Here is a 24,136-nt window from a genome sequence, read left to right as displayed (position 1 = left end):
CTTGGAGACTAACTTCTCCAAGTTGAGATATAGCTAATTTGTACAATGTTTCAAAAAGTAATAGATGGGTCAATTTCTTTGTTGATTCAAATTAAAGAATAGAGATGATGTGAATTAAAACTCTTTTTATTAAATTAAAACAAAATAAAGGATATAAAGAATTTTTTTATATCGTGTTATGTAATATTTTGTTTAAAATTTTTCAATTAGTTCGAGTTAGTTTAGGTTGGCTTTGTGTCAATCTGAACATATTCCTATTTTTTTATCCAAACTCTATCCGAATTCTTTTTTATATTAAAAATCATAACTCAAATATAATTTTTTTTCGTGTTTTATCGTGTTAAGTTAATTAGTCATGTCAAATTTTGATAGGTTTAATTTTTTATACATAATACAATATATGATTTGAATGCTATATCATAACTACAGTAATCATAATTTATTATTCCTTGTCAACCATGTGTTACATTAATTGTTGGCACTCAAGAAACTTGAAATCACCAGTTAAAGATCTGAACTAAGTTGCTTGATAGACGGGTGTTGTGTGAAGATTTTTTTCTTCTTAATAACTATTTTTCACTGAAGGTTTACTGATATGATAAATTTTTGTCCCATTCCTCATTCACTTTTGTAAGTACAAAATGTTCAGTATTTCTGAAAATGAATATTTGATCTTTTATTAAAATTATAAAATTATCATTAATTATTAATATAAATATCAAATTAATAATTTATTCTTATCAGTTTAAAAAATTGTCATTAGAACTTTATATTCTTGTATTTTTAGGGGTGTCATTTTCTTTTTAGAAAATATTGAGGGATATACTATAATTTAAAAATTTTTAAAAACACAGCCAATTTTTTTCAAAATTCCACAAACCCCCTGAATTTCATTAATATCTCTAAATTTTTCAAAAATTATGTGTACCCCCAAATCGACATCATTTTGAATTTAAAAAACTGTTAATTTTTCAGCAAAGTTTGGGTAGTCAATACTCATTTGCCTTTATTTTTTTTTACCGGATACATGCATGTGATTCCTTTTTGTTGAAGAGATTTTAAAAGGAGTGGTCAAAGTGGAACTCGGAATCTTGGTCGTGGGACTCCTTCCAAACGTTTTTTTTTTTTTTAAATACTAAGTTGGACGATGTGATTTTAGTGTTCAATAAATTAATAATGTCCCGTTATTCCCACTGTATCAAATAAAAAAGTTTTAAATGTTTTAAGTTTCAATAACAATGGCCATTTTTCGAAAATTCATTTCACATCAAACTTATTTCGGAATAAGACATTATCAGTGAGCAGTGTCTTTTAAAACCAAATTGGTAATCAAATCAGATACTTAATTAGTTTACGATTCGACCACTCTAATCTATCAATTTCAATCTAAATTGTTATAATTGAATGAATGATTATAAAATATTGAATTAGCACTTTATATTATTTTTAATTATTTAATTAATTAATATAAATATTTTCTATCAAATGTTTATAAATTTACCACTATTAAAGACCAATACGATTTTAAATATATTTATTTATACTAATAATACAATACACAATATTACGTACAAGCAATTTGATAGTTCGGTGGAAGTGGCTTTGGATAATGATAAAATTTGTGACCGGGTGAATACTAGGGCTGATAAAGAAAATATGAGGTTAAACAAACAGAAAAACAGGTGAAATAACCCAAGCTGAAATGGGAGCCGAAGGAGGTTGCAAGGCAGTGTCTTCCTTGGGAAGTAATCACCCAATTAATCACAAGGTATAGGGGAATATTCAAGCTTCTTCCTCCAGTTCGAGAGTGCGAAAAAGACCTACATGGTGCAAAGATTATGAAGTGAAATAAGGGCACTTAGGAGAATTTTCAAGATGAAGAAAATCCAATCTGTAATAATCTGTTTCCAGCTATATTGAGTTGTATTGACAAAAATAATTCTTTTCCTTTATTGTTTTTCATTTGAGAAGGAAACTATATAATTTTGTAAAGACCTAGGAGATTTTATGCAAAATAAAAAAGAATTTTATTTAAGGAGTTTGGCACTTCCTCGAAAAGTGCAATGCCCAAACAAACCAAATTACTTTGTAAGAAGATTTGTATCATTGGTGCTTTCTTTGAGAGACGATGAGGAACGAAGACGTCACATAAGCTACATTCAGATGGATAATTAGCTAAATATACTGAGCTTTTGGAGAAGTACATGGTTGCAACCGATCTTCGACTTACCAAGCAATCTCGAGAGCTTACAGAGGGGGAGCCAATGTATACGCTTAATTCAACCAGCGAGGGTGAATCTAGAAAACAAGTGATAGGGGAGAACAAGATAGCCAGTAGAGAGGGTAAGACGATTTCGAATAATGAACTAACTACAATTTTAAAAACGTTGCCAGTTGATGTTCCACGATTCGAAGGTCACAATATTGATAATTAGATTTACAAGGTGGAGACGTGTTTCAACTTTCATCAAATCTCACCTGAACTGTGTTTGGAAGTGGTAGCGTTTCATCTAGATTGTGAACCAGTGTTATCAGTGGATGGATGGTAACAGATCTTTTACAAGTTGGCAAGTGTTCTTGGATGAACTAAGGAAACGTTTTAGCTTGCAGTTTATGACAACTTGTTAAGCTGAATTGCGACGTTGCTTCAGACAGGCCGAATTGCTCAATACCGAGCAGAGTTTAAGGAGTTAATGACCATAATCACTGATGTTTCAAAGCCCATGTATCTGAAATCTTTTGTGTGGGGACTCAAACTAGAAATAAAGAGAGAAGTACTTATTTTTCCACTAGTGAGCCTTACAGATGCCAATGAAAAAGCTCAATTATGCGAAGAGAGAATTCATAATCTGACCGGGAAGGTAAGGAAAGAGAGAAATAAGAGTTTTAGCGAGGGAGTTACATTGAACAAGCTTACTGTAGGAAGTGCGCCGATGGGATCCATGCGGACCACCACATTTCCGCTCAACCGTCCACTAGGAATTAATCAAAATTCAGTGCCTTAGTTGCCTATCAAACGCCTCACACCAGCAGAAATTCATGAGAAAAGAGAAAAAGGGTTCTGTTTCAGTTGTGACTAGAAGTTGTAAGCTTTAATCCAGAATATAATTTAATATGAACATACATAAAATATAAAATATTGAATTCCTATATTAAATTAAATATAGAATTAATAATTAGAGATATAAAAAAATCTGTTCGAGATATGTCTTTGAAACCAAAGATATTTAGAAACCACTTGAAACTTGAAAATATGTCATGACAGATCTTCCACCTCAGAAAACTCCCTACGATAGTTTTGAATAGGTAAACGTATCAAAATTAGGTTTTGGAGTAGGGGTCTAGCGTATTTATAAGAAATTATCTGGATTCTCCTATTAAAGGTCCAATAAGCAAAGACCCACATTAAACTGTCCACTCAGACCGATAACTTTTAAGTGTTTTGAGCATGTCTTTATTTATCACTCAAGCTCTTCTGTAAATTGACATTGGATTATCTAATTATCCAGTTTTTATAAAAACAAAATATAATTAATGTTAGCCCATATAGGAAATTTCTAACATTCTCCCACTTGAACAACATTAATTATTTTTATTTTAAAAAAAAAAACAATTTTGACTCTTGGGTAATCAACAATTTTAACTTTAAGTGGTCATTATTTTATAAAACGAAATAATCCAAAGATAAATTATACTATAATAAACAATCTATTTGATATGATCATCAATAACAAACCAAGACATTACTTATGTACTTTATCGATACAAAATCATCCTTGATTACAATTACTAATAATCAAATCGATACAGATCAAGTTTGGGAGTGTGGCAAAATAACACCAAACAAAATGATCATAAGCAGTGTTATATCTCTGTCAATCCTCTTTATGATTTTTCTGTAATCTTTATGTTTCAAAAGAAACAAGAGAAATATCTTTGCTTCCAATAAATTCTGTATGTTTCAACTTTGCTCAAGACTAATGAAACATACTTATACAACTGTCATTCTTAAGGAAAACTTTATCTTGAGGCACATATTGTTCCTTATCCTTATATATGCACATATATCCATGCATAGATAAATATATTATCAAACATCCATATAATACGTTTTGCAAAACTTATAATTATAATAAATCATCCGATAAAATAATGTCATAAAGTCAAGCAGAAAATAATCAGAAATTATTTTTAGACTCCCATTAACCTAAGGCATCAAAGTTCTAACACACCCATATTCATCACATGACCTTTTAAAAACAATGGGTCTGAGTCCTTTGGTTAAGGATTAGCCAACATCGCATTAGTACTAATATGTTCTATCATAATGTCTTATTTCTTTACAAGGTCCCTAACTGTGAGATATTTTAGTTTTATATGCTTTGACTTGTACTTACTTTATTATTCTTACAAAAAACACAACTGTTTAATTATCACAGTAGATCACAAGTGGTCTAGAAATGGAGTCAACCACTCAAAGCTCAGAAATATAATTCTTCAACGATATGGCATGGGTAGATGCCCCATGATAAGCAATAAAGTTTGCATACATGGTTAAAGATGCTACTAATGTCTGTTTGACACTTTTTCAGGATATAGCCCTACCCATAAGCATAAGGATGTACCCTGAAGTGGATTTGAAGTCATCAAGGCATCCACTAAAGTCTAAATCAGAATATTCCACTACCTCAAAAGTTTCCATTCTTTTGTATACAAGCATGAAACCTTTAGTCCTCTACAAATATCTCATGATTTTCTTCACTACTATCTAATGATCAGAACCAGGATCAGCAACATATCAACCAAAAACATTCATAGTAAAAGTTATGTTAAGTCTCGTGCACACTTAGGCATACATCAGGCTCCCAATCATATTAGCATATGGTTTTTCTTTCATGAATGCCCTTTCAATATCATTTTAAGGACATTTCTTGTTACTAAACCTATCTCCTTTTATACTAGGTACATCATCAGCTCTACAATCTTGTATTTGGAATCTTTTGTAAACACGTTCAATATATGTCTTTTCAGATAAGCTGAGCAAACCATAATTTCTAGCTCAGTGGATTTCAATGCCAAAAACAAAAGAAGCTTCCCCAAGATCTTTCATGTCAAAGGCTCTAGACAGAAACTACTTAGTCTTATAAAGCATATTGTGATCATTTCTTGCAAGCAAAATGTCATCAACATAGAGTATCAAGAAAATAAACCTGGTCCCATTGATTTTCATATACACACACTGATCAAATTTATTTTTAGTGAATCCATATGACGTCACAACCTCATCAAACTTAAGATACCATTATCGAGAGGCCTATTTTAAACCTTAGATAGGCTTCTTAAATCTACACACCATTTGTTGTTTCCGATTAACCACAAAACCATTTGGTTGTTTTATATACACCTCCTCATCAAGATTACCATTAAAGAAAACTGTCTTTACATTCATCTGATGAAGCTTCAAATCAAAATGAGCTACTAAGGCTATTATGATTCTAAACAAATCCTTTGAGGATACAAGTGAAAATGTTTCATTGATGTCGATCTTTTCTCTTTGAGTAAACCCTTTTACAACTAATCTTGCTTTGAATCTGTCTATCTTTCTCTTAGGATCTCTTTTAGTTTTAAGGACCCATTTACAACCAATCCTGAAACCTTCAGGTAGCTCCATAAGATCCCAAACCTTATTTTCTTTCATGGGTTGCATCTTATCTTCCATAGCCTTCATCTACATGTTTGCACTTGAGCTTTTAATTGTTTCAGGGAATGAAGCTGGATCAGTCATATCTCCAATATCATACTCATTTTCAGCCAAATAAACATAGATGTCTGAAATGGCAGCCCTCATTTGTCTTATTGATCTCTTAAGGGGTACCTTAGGTACAGGATCTTGAGTTATATTTTCAGGAATTTCAGTTTATGGTACAGGGGTTTCTTAAGCTTCAATTGTTTGTCTTTGCATAGAATCATTTATCTAGAGGGAGGAGGCAGAGGGAATGTTATAACTTTTTCTTGATCCTTAGCAGGGGAACCAATAATAATAAGAATCTCAGCACATACTAAAACATCATAAACATCAAGTTCAAGGAACTTAGTAGTTCGAGACTTAATTATCCTTGTGCCACGAGAAGGATAATATCACCTATATCTTTGGAGCGAGATGGGTATCCAACAAAGTAAGATCAGATGGAGTGAGGATCAAGCTTTTTCTTAGTAGGATTGTAAATCCTAACCTTAACAGGGCAACCACAAACTTGAAAATGGTTAAGGATGGGCTTTCTACCAATCTATAACTCAAAAAGTGTTTTGGGAATTGACTTACTGGGAATTCTATTTAGAATGTATAAGGTCGTTTTGATTTATTCCCCCTAAAGGTATTCAGGCAAATTAGTCTTACTCATCATGTTCCTTACCATATCTATAAGTGTGCGATTATGCCTTTCTGCCACACCATTTTGATCAGGACTTCTAAGTATGGTGTATTAAGCAATAATACCAAATTCTTGTAAGTCCTTAGCAAATTGACCCAATGTTGACCTAAATCTCCATGTCTTCCATAGTACTCACCCTCTTGGTCAGATCTTACTAGCTTAATAACTTTCTCCAATTGTTTTTCCACTTCAGTTTTGAAGACTTTAAATTTCTCTACAGTATCAGATTTTTTTAAATCAAATAGAGGAAACCATAATGAGAGAAGTCATCAATAAAAGTGATGAAATATTGACAACTACATATTGTAGTATAATAGGGTCCACTAATATCAGTGTGAATTACTTCCAATAAATCTGAACTATGAGTTACTCCTTTCTTTTTAGTCTTGGTTAATTTTCCTCTAATGCAATCAACACAAGCTTCTAGATTCTAAGAATTTAATGAAGGAATAATATTATCTCTTATCAGTCTTTCAATCCTCTCTTTAAAGATATGCCCAAGCCTTTTATACCACAATAAAAAGGATTTTTCATTAATTAAGAATCTTTTTCCCATATTATTTTCAACATTCATGGAAGCAAGAGTATTAGTTGGGGTTAAACACACACAATATAGTCTATTGTCCATAACATATCACCAACAACTTTAAAATTTAAAGATAATACAACTGAAGATTTTTCAAATTTAAAACAAAATCCAACCTTATTCAAAGTAGAAACTGAAATCAAATTCCTTTTAAATGAAGGTACATAGAATGTATTATTTAAAACTAACTCGAAACCAATTTTCAACCTAAGACAAACAACTCCTGTACATTCAACTTCAATTTCTGCATGGTTTCTAACTCTAAGTGTCTTCTCAGCCTCATTTGCTTTTGAACCCCTATAAAGTAAAAGCAACATGCACAGTTGCTCTACTATCAAAACACCAAGAATTTGGGGATATATCAACAAAATTAGATTCAAAACACATAAGACTTAGTGGGTTACCTCTTTTTTCTAACCAAGACTTATATTTCATGTAATTCTTCTTCATATGACCTTTTTTCTTGCAAAAGAAGCACTTACCAAGATCTTCCTCCTCTACCATATTTGTATTTTTCTGACCTTGACCATGCCTTTTATTCCAATCATTTTTAGGAGCAATAGGATTAAACTTGTGTTACTTATATTTTTTCTTACCATGATTATCCTTAGAATGAGACACAAAAAAGAACCATATCATTCTTTTCCCTTTGGATTTTACACTCCTCGGTAACACACTTAGTAATCAAGCTATCCAAGCTCCAAGTTCCTTTTGTGGTGTTATAAGCTATCTTAAGTTGGGAAAAGGTTTGAGGTAAGGTAGCCAAGGCATGATGAGTAAAAAACTCATCAGGTGAGGAGATCTTATGATTCTTAAGTTTGTCTTGGATGTGAACAAGATTCAATATATAGTCCCTGAGACCCCCAGACTTAGTATATCTCATACTAATCAACTCAGTAACAAGAGATAAAGCTTCAGTATTGTTGGAGATTTGAAATCATTTTCCTATTGCAATAAAGAATTCTTTGGCAGTCCTGTCAATTGGCAACCCATTGAAAAGATGTTCAGCCACAGTTTTTTTTATAGCTATCTAGCATAAACGATTTGACCTCTCCTACTTAGAAAATAAATCCCTCTCTTTAATGGTACTTACATTAGTAGTATCAGTTGGTTTATCTTGAACTAGTGTCATATCCCAGTCACTTATAGCCATAGCAAACTCAATATCTTGCTTTCATTACTTGTAATTAATTTCGGTTAGGACCTCAACAGTAGCATTGCTATTATTCACAGAAATAAAGACAAAGAAAATAATGCAACAAATTAAAACCATGAGCAACAATTAATTAAAGTAGCTTTAAAAATAAACAATTAAACCTGATGAGTTACACCTTATAAGGATTCCTCAGGCATCATCATCAACTTACCTTTGGGTAGAGAAAATGATATACAATAAGGGTCCTAAACACAAAGTTATATATAAACTTTATAAGGACCTTTAGAACATATGATGTTAAAAAATAATATCACCTTTGGGCAGATATATTTTCTATATCACAGTTCATCCTCGTTTTGATAGGGTAACAACTTTATAAGGACCTTCAGAACATATGATGTTAAAAAATAATATCACCTTTGGGCAAATATATTTTCTAGATCACAGTTCATCCTCTAATTTATGAGATCAGTTGATTTTTGTAATTAACTTTATGTTTCTTTTATATTTAATACACATAATAATCACATTTGGGTAGGAAATTATATGCATTAAATTTATTGAATGTATCATTCTTGAAGAGAATATTTTGTAAACCGCAAAATATGTCGCTTTGGCAATCGACATTTTGAGAACTCATAAATTATTCCCTGATACAAAATTATGTTGTTTTAATTTAAGATTTCATGAGACCTAATACTTTATGATCTCTAACAATCTTTTCCTAAGTTTATTGCATCTAATTTTATGAACAATAATTGATAAATTTTACCCAAAATATTTGAATTTTAACAATTTTAAGCCTTAACAGAGTGAAACATGCCAACACAACAAGTAAACAATATTACATGCGCTGCCACGATCCAAGAAAAATTTTCACGCACTCAGACGCACCATCATGCACTTAGTACACCTTCATGGCATGTGGATTCACGCGCTCAATACCAGATTGGCTTGGTCTAGATTTGGCTCAACTATTGCTTAGGTCAAATGACCATGTTTGACCAATTTTAGTCAAACAGGTTATTTGACCCTACGGGTTAGTTAATCGGGTTAGGAAAACCCAGATTTGACCTACGACATCAGAAACCCTAATTGCCAATTTTCTTGATTTCTTCCACTTGAGTGTGCCACGATTGGCCATCGATTTGACCCCTAACTACAATAAAGTTGTTTTCCATCAAGATTCCGACTTCAAGGAGGATGTCGACGATGGAATTTGGCTGTTATTACACGGCAACAACCACAATAGGAAAACTAGAAATTTTGACATAGGGAGAGATCATCAGTAGCCCTCTAATCATGGGAAAGTTCGTCGTGGTTGCCACAGCTCACATCGACAGCGAATGCGGTGGTGCTGCCACCGACATGTACTATTACTGATTCTAGGGTTTATTTATACATGTATATTTTAATCAAAATAATAATAATAATTAAACAAAATAATAATAATCATAATAAACCCTAAACTTAATTTAAAAACAACCCTAATTTCAATTCTCATAAAATCCAAATTCTACGTCTATGTTGATTCACTCTGATACTACATGTAAAATTTAATCTCGAATATAATTTAATATGAACATATATAGAATATAAAATATTGAATTCTATATTAAATTTAATATAGAATTAATAATTAGGGATATAGAAAAATCTGTTTAAGTCATATTTCTGAAACCAAATATAGTGGGAGCTGGAATGATTATATAGTGCCCCTACAAATCGTCTTGGAATGCTGGTTAGCTAATAATCTTTTTGCCAATAATTTTTTTGCCAAGGCCAGTAACTGTCATTTCTTTCATACCACTATTGAATATCTTGGCCATTTGGTCACACTTAAGGGCGTTCAAGCAGATCCTAAGAAGGTAAAGGTGATGGTTAATTGGCTATAACCCAAGAATATAAAGCAACTGAGGGGTTTCTTGGGAATTACAAGGTATTAAAGGCATTTTGTGCAACACTATGCCACCATTGCAGCACCCTTGATTGAACTACTAAAAAAAGAATCCTTCAAATGGAATGACCAGGCTACCTCAGCCTTTGAAAACCATAAAATAACCATGAAAAGAACTCCTATGTTACACCTGCCTGATTTCTCAAAAACATTTGTGGTGGTGACCATCAAGAGGATTGTTGATGCAAGAAGGCTATCTTTTTGCAGTTTTCAAAAAGAAATTAAGTCCGCAAATGAAATAAGCTTTAGCTTATTTAAGCAAATTATATGCGATCGTGGAAGCAGTGGCAAAATGGTGTCAATACCTGTCGGGGAGACATTTCATCATTCGAACAGACCAACAAAGCTTTAAAGAATTATTGACTCAAGTGGTACAAGCACCAGAGCAGTAATACTTCCGTAGAAAGCTATTGGGGTATCAATTTGAAATAGTATGTAAGTCAGGTTCTGAGAACTCAGTTGTTGATGTACTTTTAAGACAATTTGATGAAGAGTTAAGGGAAGAAGTCACAAGTTGTATGATAGCCATTTCAACATTCCACTTTGATTTTTTTCATATGAATTGCAAAAGGAAAATCTTGAGACAGCAATTGAGGGAAATACACCAGCAACTAGAGCAAGGCAAGTTGCCAAGCTCAGACTATAAGGTTCAATGTGGGATAATGCTTTATAAAGGAAGATTTTATTTGAGTGCCAACTTGAGATTGAAAACAGAAATGTGGAAGGAATTTCATGAGTCCCCGATAGAAGGACATGCAGAGGTCAAATGCACTTATTGGCTATATACGACTAGCTGCAAATGTTTATTGGCTTAGGATGAAAGATGTAGTAAAAAACTTTGTGAACAAATGTGTTACCTGTCAAGCAATAAAGTACTCTACTATTGGCCCATATGGCCCACTCCATCCTTTGAGGTTCTAGAACGAGTTTAGGAGGATTTGGCAATATACTTCATTGTAGGACTTCCAAATTCCAATGGATTTACTGTTAGTCTAGTAGTAATTGATCAGTTATCTAAATATGCCCATTTTGGGGCCTTTCCTTCTTCTTATACTGCAACAAAAGTGGCTGAACTTTTTTGCAACATGGTGATTAAGCTACAAGGCTTGACCAAAACTATCATTTCTGATAGGGTCCAATTTTCACAAGCCAATTTTGGAAGAAATTGTTTGAGTTCATGGGTAGAAGACTCAGGATGAGTTCAGCTTACCATCTCCAAACAGATGGCCAAACTGAAGTGTTAAATCGGTATCTTGAACAATATCTAAGGGCGTTCACAACTGACTTTCCTATCTAGTGGTTTTCATATTTAGGTTGGGCAGAGTACTATTCAACACCAACCATCAATTGGTTATTAGGATGTCTCCACTTCAAGCTTTGTATGACAAGACTCCTCCATCGATTCCCGCTAACACAAGAGGTTCTTCACCTATACAAGTTGTTGACGACACCTTAATAATCGAGATAACCTATTGCAACAATTAAAACAACACCAAGTGCAAGCTCAAAATTGGATGAAACAATTGGCTGACCGAAAAAGAAGGGAAGTAATTTTCAAGCTAGGAGATCTAGTGATGGTCAAATTACAACCATACAGGCAATCCACAGTTGCAAAGCGCTTGAACACTAAGTTGTGTCGTCGATACTTTGGACCATTTCTGATAGTCGTAGTAGCTGGTCCAGTGGCTTACATATTGCAATTACCTCCCTCCAGTAAGATTTATCCTACATTTCATGTCTCTTTGTGGAAAGCTTTCAAGGGAGATGAACCTGTTAAATATTATCCACTTCCCAAAGTTTGTAAGGAAAACAAGCCAATCATAGCACTAATTGCTATGATAGCTACTCGGGTACAGAACAATCAAGGTCATCCAGTCAAACAAGTGTTAGTGCAGTGGTCCCATAGATGGAAAATGCAAGTTGGGAGAATCTCGCAGACTTTGGCAAGCTTTATTAGATGCTAAACCTTGAGGACAAGGTTATTTTTTATGGGGAATGGAGTTATAGTTCGATGGTAGTGACTTTGGATGATAATAAAATTCATGAGCAGGTGAATACTTGGGCTAATTAAGAAAATATGAAATTAAATGACCAAACAACTGGTGGAATAACCCAAGCTGAAATAGGAGCTGAAGGAGGTTGTAAGGCGGAGTCTTCCCCAGGAAATAATCACCTAATTAATCACAAGATAGAGGGGAATATTCAAGTTTCTTCTTCTAGTTCTAGAGTGCGAAAGAGACTTGCATGGTATAAAGATTATGAAGTGAAATAACGCACGTAGGACAACTTGTAAGATGAAGAAAATTCAATCTGTAATAATTTGTTTCTGTCGGAAATATAAATTGGGCTTACAAGTGTGAAGATTGAAACTCATGTTACATAAAACCAATTGGCTTATGTTAAGATCCAATCCACAACACTTATATACCACACATTTTACTTAAGTTTATTAGATGTGAGACTCTTCTTTATTTGAGTCTCCAATCACTTAAGTGGAGGTATTGGAGACTCAAATAAAGAAAAGTCTCACATCTAATAAACTTAAGTAAAATGAGTGGTATATAAGTGTTGTAGATTAGACTTTAACATAAGCCAGTTGGTTTTATGTAACATGGGTTTCAATCTTCACACTTGTAAGCCCAATTTATATTTCCGACATGGTATCAGAGCACGAGTCAAACGACGGGTCTAACAGCCTAGGTGCTTGCACTTAAGTGGAGGTATTGGAGACTCAAATAAAGAAGAGTCTCACATATAATAAACTTAAGTAAAATGAGTGGTATATAAGTGTTGTGGATTGGAATTTAACATAAGCCAATTGGTTTTATGTAACATGGGTTTCAATCTTCACACTTGTAAGCCCAATTTATATTTCCGACAGTTTCCAGCTATATTGAGTTGTATCGACAAAAATAATTCTTTTCCTTCATTGTTTTTCATTTGAGAAGGAAACTATATAATCTTAAAAAGACCTTGGAGATTTTATGCAAAATGAAGAAGAATTCTCTTTAAGGACTTTGGTTCTGACTCGAAGACTGTAATCCCCAAACAAACCAAATTACTTTGTAAGAAGGTTTGTATCACAATTTACATAAACTGTATTTAATTTATTATGAGTTGTTGACTCCAAATTTTAGTAGCATAAACCCTTCTGTATTTACAACCAAATATGTATAAAAATTCTCATAAATTAAAGTTTTTATATTACTCACATTTAATTTTTAGAGGTGAGAAGTGTATATTCACTATTATAGAGAAGATTGAATTTTGGTTCTAGATTTTATAACTTTTAAGTTTTAAGATTTGATTTTAAATTTTTAATGTTTTTAATCTTACTATTAAATAAAATAGTATGTAAATTGTTAAATTAGATGAAACCTGGTTTCTTGAGATTAAATCAAAGTAATATTATATGTACAATTTCATATATAAATAATAACATATCATTGTATAATTAGATAATTAAAAATTAAAAATAAAATATCTAATCATATAATAATATATTTATATATAAAATTATATATAAAAATTGTTCATATAATTTTATGGTTTAAATAATTATTTTCAATTACCTAGTTTTTATTAGATTTAATCAACTTTTTAATTAGTCAATAATTAAATAAAAATCAGGCCGAATGAAGCATGAGTAGCCGGTTAAAACAGCCGGTCCCATCTGGACTAGTGCGTGATAATTATTGAATTTGCAACCAAAAAAAAAAAATTAAAAAATAACTGTCCATATCAATTGTGAAAGATTTTAGTCCCGGAAACTTTGTCAATCATAATTAATTCACTCGAAAAAAAAAAAAATTACGAAGCAATTGGAAGGAAAGTTGGCAGGTCTCGACAAATATTTACATTAAAGAAGTACATAACTAAGTTCGAACCTGCAAAGTCAAGTCAGATCATTTAAAATTTATAATTGATTTTAATTTAGTTTATAAAATAATTTAATTTATATTAATATATTTTTTAAAAATAATTTTGAGTTTTGATTATAGTTTGAATGATTTTTAAATTAAATAAAAGTATAGACTGTATCTTTTTTAAATACAAATATATAACAAATAATACCATATGTATTCACTTTAAATACATAATTTTATATAGTTATATGTGTTATTATATGAATAAGTATTAACAAATATAAATATATATATATATAGTTTCATTATATGTATAACTATATTTGACAAAATTTATCAATATATAATATAACTTATATTTTTCATATTTATTTTATTATTTTTATACGTGTTTCATATATATATATATATATTCAATATATTTATATTATGTTTTTAAAAATTATAATTTAATTAATTTTATTAAATAATATAAATTTAAAATAGAATTATTTTAATATATTTAAATCATAATTCAAACCAAATTAAATTATTTTTTTTCAGTTTATTTTGATTTGATTTAAAATTTAAAATAGTTAGATTAAATTTGAAAATCTTTTAAACTTTTTTTTTCAATTTAGTTTAACAAATTTTTCAAACCAAACTATAGTCATTATAAAAAAAAAATACATTGTGCTACTTACTATGTATGACATCCAATTCAAATACGCTAATTACTTATGAAGTGATTAGATTTATTATCCACTGATTTTACTAAAGAAAAAATTAAAAATTAAGAAAAACTATATATATTTAAAATAAATACTAATTTATATATTAATATAGATGTGTTATTATATAATTATTTATTATTTTATATTTAATTTAAAATTATTATATTATATACTAATGTATCATCATTAATATATAAATTAAAATTTATTATATATAATCACACATAATTTTATTAATTTTCTTATACTATTTTACAACGAGTTTTAATGTTTTTAATTTAAAGACTCTTAAGAGGCGTTTGGTTTTGGTGGTAAAAAAATTAATCTGATAATCTATCTTTTATTATTTATATTACTTTGTTTAGTTTATAAAAAATAAAAAATTTGATAATATAGTGATATAATAAATAATATAAGAGAACTTGGATTATTATATCTACTTTAGGTATTAAAATATTATCATAACAATTTTAATTTTATTATAACTATATCTTTACTTATTAATTTATTAAAGTAAAAATAATCTCATTTTTAATTAATATAATAAATAATATAAAAATCTTTAAAAATAATCATATCTAATAGTATTTAAGTAAAATAATATACTAGTATTATTTTATTAGACAATAATTTTTTATACATATTATTTTTTATCAAATATAGTAATAATTTATACTCATTAATGCTCAAAATAATTTATCTTTAAGGTAACTTTTTAATTTTGATAATAAAATATTCTTTAAACTAAATTCCTCTTTACTAATAAGTGCGGTTACATACTAATAAGTGCGGATATTAATTAAAATAACGATCTTTTGTCTTTTAAATATATATAGTCATTTTTTTTACTATACATATTATAACTACTTTTTAGTTTGATTTTTTCTTTAAAAGAATAAGAGTTTATTAACAAAAAGCAATGGTTAAAATACTGCAATTGACACCAATTTGGAATGAAAAATTGGCAGCCAATCAACATTTTCAATAAAAAATTAGTAGGCAACCACCAACTAACTTTTTAGAAGAAAATTAGTTGGTCAGGTGGCAACCAATTTTATTTAATTAAAAATTAGTTGGGCAGCTTGTTGGCCGGCCAATATAAAATATACTAAAGTAATTTTAATCAATAAAACAATGATATAAGATTTTAAAAATCTAAAAATAATATAAGATTTTAAAAACCTGTAAGTCATTGGTTCTCTACCAGCTCAACAAAGTAGTTGGTAGGTCCCAAAGGGGTAATTAAATGGGAAAGGTCAGTTAGGTAGTTAAGGTTAGAAGTGTGCAAGTAAAAGAGTATTGAGTTTAAGATTGAAAATTGGATTTATTTGATAAAGTTAATTGTTAGAATCTGAGTTTAATTCAAATAAGAGTTTTTTATTAATAAAAACGTAATAATTGACAAAAAGTCTATCACTAGATATATAGTTTGATTTATTTGGTGTAATCGACTTTGTCTAAAAAAGATAATTTGGCTAAAATTTTTGGTTAAAACTATTGTTATTAAAACTGATTGGACCAGTTGATTCAACCGGTTCAACTGTGAACCAGCTCTTAGTTTGGTTTTGTTCGTCTAAAAAATATCAGTTTTTCTCTTTTATATATATTTATAAAAAAATAAAATGATAGTGGATAACATTAAAAGAGTACAATTAACTAATTAGTTGGAAGTTAAATAATTGTTATTAAAAATAAGTAAATATTAATTAAAGAGAATAATTGAATTCATTTGATTTTGATAGGTTTAAATAAGTTAATTGTTTGTACAAATATTTTTAATAGGAAAAAATTATATAAGTAATATTAGATTATTTTGTTTGTATACATATTATTTATATTTTAATAGTATTTAAGAAACATATTATAATTTAAAAATTAATTAAACTATTTGATTAAACTAATCAAATTATAAATTAATAAAATAATTGATTCAATTACTGTTTTACTTTTATAAAGGCTGGTTATAAAAAAAAGAAAAAATAGTTGGCAGGGGCTACCGACTCCAACAAGGATCTAGCCTGACGAAGACCTAATAAACTAAAGATAAAGTTCAAAAAAAAAAAAAAACAAATTGTGAAAATATACCAATGTTTTTTTTTTAAATTTTATTTCTATATTACATTTTAATTTATTTTTGAATTTAATATTAGTATTTTTTATTTTTTTATTATTATTATTAGTATTTAAATTTTTAAATCTAACAAATTTTAGAAATTTTAATTGAAAAGATTATAACCAATTAAATAGTTAAGGGTATCAAAGTCTTTTTGTCGTTAAATCTTAAAATTAATTGCATGAGTGCTTAATTTCAGGCTTAATTTCTGTTTCTTGTACAAATTTTCACTTTTTTTCTCTTTCTTGTACAAATTTTTCACTCCACCCAATAACACAAAAAAGAAATCTGAAATCTATCGTTTTCTTCTTGGTTTAATTACTCAAATAAAATTGTCAAAAAAATAACAAAAAGAGAATAAAAATTTAATATTGTTTGGTTGTTTCTCTCCTAATCCCCAAAAAAAAAAAACAAAAAGAAAGGCAAAAACTTCCGAAAGTCTTCGAAAAGAACTTTTTTTTTTCCCACATAGGTCCACCACGTACACAAGTCACCTCAACGATATTCTTCAGCCGATGCCTCCAATGAGAATCCTTGAATATTCCAAGCAATTAATAATTCAATACAATGTGCTTCAATCACTCTCTCCACTCCTTTCTTATCTTAAATTCCTATGAGGACAATGGCATCAGGAATTATCCATATGCTCTCTATTGACAATGATCAAATAAAAAAGGCCAAAGGACTTTTTCCCACCTAAGGTTTGGAGTAAATCCACTTTCATCCATTAACTTTTGAAAACTCAAATACATATCATTCTATTAAAATTTTCAGTTAAGGTTAAAGGTAAAATCGTCATTTATCAAAAATATTTAACAAACTAAAATTTTATCTCATTTTCACTCCTTAATTTTAAAAAATAATAATTTCACCCAAATCTAAATTTTGAAAAGTTATTATTTCCCCCTTGTTATTTTTTTCTCTTCTATAGAAATTGTCTCCACTCCAACTGATGTCGAAAACCTTACCATCTTCTTCCTATATCGACACACAAAGATTGACAACCACTTTCATTGGACAAAGACGAATTGTCTTTATTCGACAAAGAGATGAAGATGATCTGCTATCTTCATCTCTTCAGGTCAGACAAAGATGGTTCATCTTTGTCCAATCAAATATCAATGTGGGAGAGTTGTCTTCATTGGATATTCTGAAGAAATGAACAAGATCTGGAGTAGATTTTTCGATTTGGAGAAGTTGAGGAAGACAAATGAGATTTGCTGAGATTTTATCGATTTCGTTGGTCGTTTGTCATTGGGTGTGACAAAGAGCCTTGGAGAAAGGTCATTAGTCTCTGAGAAGGTGGCTACAGTGGATGTCGTCTTAGGAAAATAGGATGGTTTTTCAGTTAACCCTAATAGGGGGAAATGGTGATTTTTCAAAACTTAGGTTTTGGGGAAAATTGTTATTTTTTAAAACCAAGGGGTGAAAACAAGATAAAATTTTAGTTTGCCAAATATTTTTTGATAAATTACCATTTTACTTTAATCCTTACTAAAAATGTTAATAGAAAAGGTTGGTATTTAGGTTTTCAAAAGTTAGTGGGTGAGGGTTGAGTTGCACCAAACCTTGGATGGGACTTAGTGCTTTGGCCAATAAAAAATTATATAGCTGCCCATGAATGTAGAAGAAATCAAATATGGTTTCGCAGATTCAGAAATTATGTTGTTGATTTTTATTTTTTTCATCTCTCTTGGGTCGATAACTTCATATTCCGGTCAAGAGAACGGCTTTTTGGTATGTTTTTCGTCTCATTTAGAGCATTCTAATCAAACTTCCAAAGTTTTAATCACCCGGAATAGTTCTGATTATTCTTCTCTGCTGAGATCCTCCATACGGAACGCCAGATTCCTCAACACTTCAACACCGAAGCTTCCAGTGTTTATTGTAACTCCATTTCATGTGTCTTATGTCCAATCTGCCGTAGTCTGTTCCAAAGAAAATGACTTGCAAATAAGAGTTCGAAGCGGAGGCCATGACTATGAGGGACTGTCTTATGTGGGTGAAGCTGATGTTCCTTTTCTCATGGTTGATCTTTTTAATCTTCGATCAATTAGTGTTGACATTGAAAATGAGAGTGCGTGGGTGGAGTCTGGATCAACTCTGGGAGAATTATACTACAAAATTGCGGAGAAAAGTGAGCTCTATGGCTTCCCTGCCGGAAGTTGTTCCACCGTTGGTGTTGGAGGACACATTAGCGGCGGCGGATTCGGTACCATGCTCAGAAAGTATGGTTTGGCTGCTGATAATGTAATTGATGCTAAGATGGTGGATGTTAATGGGAAACTGCTGTGTCGAGAAAGTATGGGAGAAGATCTTTTCTGGGCCATTAGAGGGGGTGGCGGAGCAAGTTATGGAGTCATTTTATCCTGGAAACTTCGTCTGGTTCCAGTTCCACCTGCTGTAACAGTTTTCACTGTTGGACACACATTGGAACAAGGAGCCAGCAGGCTTCTTCAGAAGTGGCAAACCATTGGAAATGAGCTTATTGAAGACCTTTTCATTCATGCGGTGTTGGAAGTTACTGAGGCAAGATGCGTTAGAGTTTCATTTCTGTCTTTGTATCTTGGTGAGGTTCAAAATCTGATACCTCTGATGCAAGAAAGTTTCCCTGAATTGGGTTTAATGCGAGAAAACTGCAGTGAAATGAGTTGGATTCAGTCAGTTCTCTATTTTGCGGGCTTCTCAATTCATGATTCTCTAGCAGTTTTGCTTGATAGAACTACGCAATTCACGGGGTTCTCCAAGGCGAAATCAGATTATGTAAAAGAACCCATTTCGGAAGCTGGGTTGGCAGGCCTATGCAAAATGCTTCTTGAAGAAGCAACGTCGTATCTGATTTTGACACCTTATGGAGGAAAAATGAGTGAGATTTCGGATACTGAAATCCCATTTCCGCACAGGATTGGGAATTTATACAAAATCCAGTATTTGGTAACCTGGGATGTTGAAGATGGAACAGAGCAACACATTGGCTGGATCAGAAGGCTTTATGAATATATGAAACCTTTTGTTTCAAAGGCTCCAAGAGCTGCATACTTCAACTACAGGGATCTTGATTTGGGAAGGAATAACAATGGAAATACAAGCTTTGAACAGGCAAGAATTTGGGGTTTGAAGTATTTCAAAAAGAATTTCAGAAGATTGGTTCTGGTAAAGACTGCTGTTGATCCTGGTAACTTCTTCAGGAATGAGCAAAGCATCCCAGTTTTCCCTTTAAAATGACAAGAAAATTAGAAAAAGAAATTGGAATGTTAACAAAGCAACAATGAGAACGAAGTGATAGCAGCAATCAAGTATAATGAATAGAGTGTTAACAAAGCAAGAACAGATTCAGAGCAGTATGTCAACCACGTCTAGAACAATAATAAAAGCAACAGCATTGGTAGTATTAACAATAACAACATGCAGGCACAAGGTAAAGGCAGCATATCACTAATACAATCGGACACAAGGTAAAGGTAGCATATCACAAATGCACTCAGACACACGGTAAAGGCAGCATATGACTAATACAATCAGGCACAAGGTAAAGTTAGCATATCACGAATGCACTCCGACACAAGGTAAAGGCCCCATATCTCTAATATTACCAATATGAATAATGGCACCGATTCACACGCATGGCGTGCTTATTTAGCACAAGGATAAGCGGAAGCAGCATAACTTTAATAAGGCTAAAGTCAAGCAGAACCATAATCAGGGGATAGCAATACATCAGACAAAGTATTTTATTATATTTTTGCTTTATTTCTTATCAAGAGAGTGTTCACGAGTGTAAACATATAAAGAATCCCTGAGACATGCAAACCTGTGAGCTGGAAAGGCTTTGGTCAAGACGTTAGCCCTTTGATGTTCACTAGGGACATATTGAATTGTCACATTTTTTGCAGCTACTTGGTCTCTTACATATGTAATAAACATCTATTTCAATATGTTCAGTTCAAACAAGAAAACAAGGTTGGAAGTTAGAGCATTGACATTCTGATTATCACACTAAATGATTGTATTAGATTCCAAACTCTAGCTAGTTCATTTCAATGTTTTCACTTAAAATAACAATATGTTTTCCATCTAACACTTTGTCTACTCTATTTTTTTTTTCTTCACCATTAATTTCTCTTGATCTAAGAAACCCTAACCTCTCCAATTGAAATCTACTATTCCTATCAGAAAATTGAATTACATAGAAGTAGCTAAAATAATAGAGGCACATATGGATCCGTAGCTAAAATAATAGAGGTTAGTGAACGTAAACTCTCTCACCAGTCCCTTACTCTTGCCTGGTTCTTCTTCAGTTCATTCAGAGATTTCATAGTTAAAGAGTTGTGATTTTATAGTAAACAGTTGATTTTGTAACATCTAGGAAGTTTGGTGTCGAAATTTTGGTTATTTTTTAAAAATAATAGATGAAAAAGAAGATAGAAAAAATGTTATGCATGTAGGTAGAACAATAATCAAAGCATGATTAAGGCATATAAGAAAATGATGAAACTTTTACCTACTCCTTTACCTACTATGCAGATATAGTATAATAGATTAAACTCTTCACTTAACCTCCAAAAGAATACACCTTCTAAGCCAAAACTTAGAGAGATGGGAGAGCTTTTAATTTATTTTATGAGAAAAACAAAAGTGTAAGAATGTTTATATTAGTTCAAAATAAACTAAAATGGTGGCCCATTTTGCAATTTTAAAATTCTTATTTGACCCAACAAATTCATAATTTGAAGCCTTGCCATGTACATATTTCAAATATATACCTTAGTCACCTGATTTCATCTAACTAACATCTTAATATTTAAAATATTATTTTTACATTCATATAACATTTTATATGATTTTCTTTATACTTTAGAAGATGCTAGCCATCCTCGAATAATTTATTCTCCTTTTCGAAAGCTTAGTTTATTGGTTTAATCTTTTAGGTTCACCATGGCGTAGTCGTGAGTCTCTTTTTAGAGAATCTAAAAGTGAATTTGAAAACTCAATGACTAGAATAAATATCTAGTAATGTGTCATAGCCTCTAAACCACGGTGAAGAAATACTTCATCAAACCTAATATCTTTAATCTTACGTTTTATGCAGACAATATCCTTCTGTTATCTAATCCAAATCGATTTTGAACTCATAGATCATTAAAGTCCTAATTTCGATTATTTTTGAATCATAGAACACATCATTCCAAACATTATTCGCATGACTTACATTATACTATGACGAGAGATTTCAATTTCCAATATTTATCGATGTTTGCTTCAAAACTCAAATCTGAGTCGAATCAACCAATATTCATAACCTAATACTTTCCAAGTCAATGAATCTTATTTTGATCATCATTTGTCTCCATATACAAATAACACACGACCAATATGGTTTCTCGTACGAAATGTGGTTAACCCCATATTCATACACCACATGAATCATGCATATCCGTATTGGATTCGACTATGACATCTCAGGTTAAATGATTACTTCATACACTAGTATGATCATACGATAAGTCATTGATTATGTTTTAATGACCATGCAATTTATCATTATTGGTCATGTTTGAAAAACGGTTCTCTAATTGTGAATCCATACTAATACCCTAACGACATAACTAGCATCATCACCTGCACTAATGTCATCTTATGACATTCAACGAAGATATTCAATATGCCTACTATATGATATAATTGCCCAAGTTATATCATGTCCTTAGGAAACAATTCTATGATTCAGTTTGTATTATATGAGTCATCCAAATAGTTTATACACATACTTTATATTGTCACAAAATAAATGAAACAACTTATGCATATGAACAAAAGAACTACTTCTTTATTAATAAATTATTTAGAAGATTATATACAAGATGAAAGACTATGAAACTGACAACACGAATGGTTCTATAACATACACTAACAAAACTCTAACTTGCACTAAAGTCATTCACTGTTGTATCATATACCTATCTTCTCAAGATGATGGTCCAACTGTTTCACTGTTATCGTCTTAATCAATGGGTCAGTAACATTCTATGTCGATGGTGTTTTCTAAATTATGATCACTCTAGTTTTGACGAATTCTCTTAAAATGTAATATTTTCTTTAAATATGTTTGGACTTCTAATGCGCTCTTTGTTCCTTTACTTATCAAATAACACTGGTATTGTCACAGAACATGGTTATTACCACACCAAGTTTAAATATGAACTTGCATATCTATACAATCGTTTTTGCAACTTCTAAAGTAGTAATATATTTAGTTTCTAAAGTTATAATATATTTAGTTTCTATATTGGATTCAACTGTAGTTGATTGTTTGGAACTCCTCCAACTACCTACACCCCTATTACGAATAAAAATGAACCATAACATAGATTTTATAGTCAACATCCGATTGGAAATCAGAGTTTGAGTATCCCTGGATGTTTAACTTTGAACACCCATAACTCAGAACAAGATCTTTATTCCTTCTTAAGTATTTAAGGATTGATTTCATAGATAACCAATATTTCTCCCTTGGATTGGTCTGATATCTACTTGTAACACTTACAGGAAATTTTATATTAGGCTTTGTACATAGCATTACGTACATGAGTCTACCTACAACCAAAACATAAGAAACATCATGCATTCGTTGTCACTCTTCATCATTCTTTGGACCTATATCTTTAGAAAGATGAAGGCCATGAGTGAAAGACAAAAGTAACAGTATGATCCAATTATCATTTTTGTTCTATCACTATAGATATAAATTCTAAGGACATATGTAGCATCTCCCAAATCTTTCATTGAGAAGGTTCTAGATAACTGAATCTTGACCTCATTCATCATACTAATGTCATTGCCTATTAGTAGTATTACAATATGAGAAATGTAACAGTATGATCTTTAACCCATTTGTAAACATAGGGTGCATCCAAATTTTTTTGAAACCAAATGATTTGATTGTTTTATCAAATTGAATGTTTTAACTTTTGGAAGCTTGCTTCAATCCATTTATGGATTGATGCAATTTAAATACCTTGTATCTTTTGGAAGTGAATACAAAACTTATGGATTGTTCTATATATATGTTTTCCTCAATGAATCCATTAAGGAATGCGATCTTGACATCAATTTGTCAAATTTTATAACCATGGTATGTTACGATAGCTAGCATTATTTAAATGAATTAAACCATAGTCATGGGCGAAAAAGATTCCTCAAATTCCAACCCTTGTTTTTTAGTATAACCTTTCGTTGCAAGCTATGCCTTATAGGTCTCCACCTATCCATCCCTACCAATCTTTCTCTTGAAAATCCACTTATAGCTAACAGAAA

At 31.0% G+C, this 24,136-nt stretch overlaps 1 protein-coding gene across 1 annotated transcript; it reads left to right on the top strand.

Moving 5' to 3' along the window:
- The first annotated feature begins 18,439 nt into the window (after positions 1 to 18,439).
- LOC123219693 (berberine bridge enzyme-like 26) lies at positions 18,440 to 20,713 on the top strand. Its single transcript, XM_044641684.1, has one exon. It carries the CDS (start codon positions 18,440 to 18,442, stop codon positions 20,045 to 20,047), a length of 1,608 nt encoding a protein of 535 aa, XP_044497619.1. The 3' UTR covers positions 20,048 to 20,713.
- Positions 20,714 to 24,136: the final 3,423 nt, after the last annotated feature.

Source organism: Mangifera indica, chromosome 6 (assembly GCF_011075055.1).
Source record: "Mangifera indica cultivar Alphonso chromosome 6, CATAS_Mindica_2.1, whole genome shotgun sequence".
NCBI classification, from domain to species: Eukaryota; Viridiplantae; Streptophyta; class Magnoliopsida; order Sapindales; family Anacardiaceae; genus Mangifera; species Mangifera indica.
This window is presented reverse-complemented; position numbering and strand designations above follow the sequence as displayed.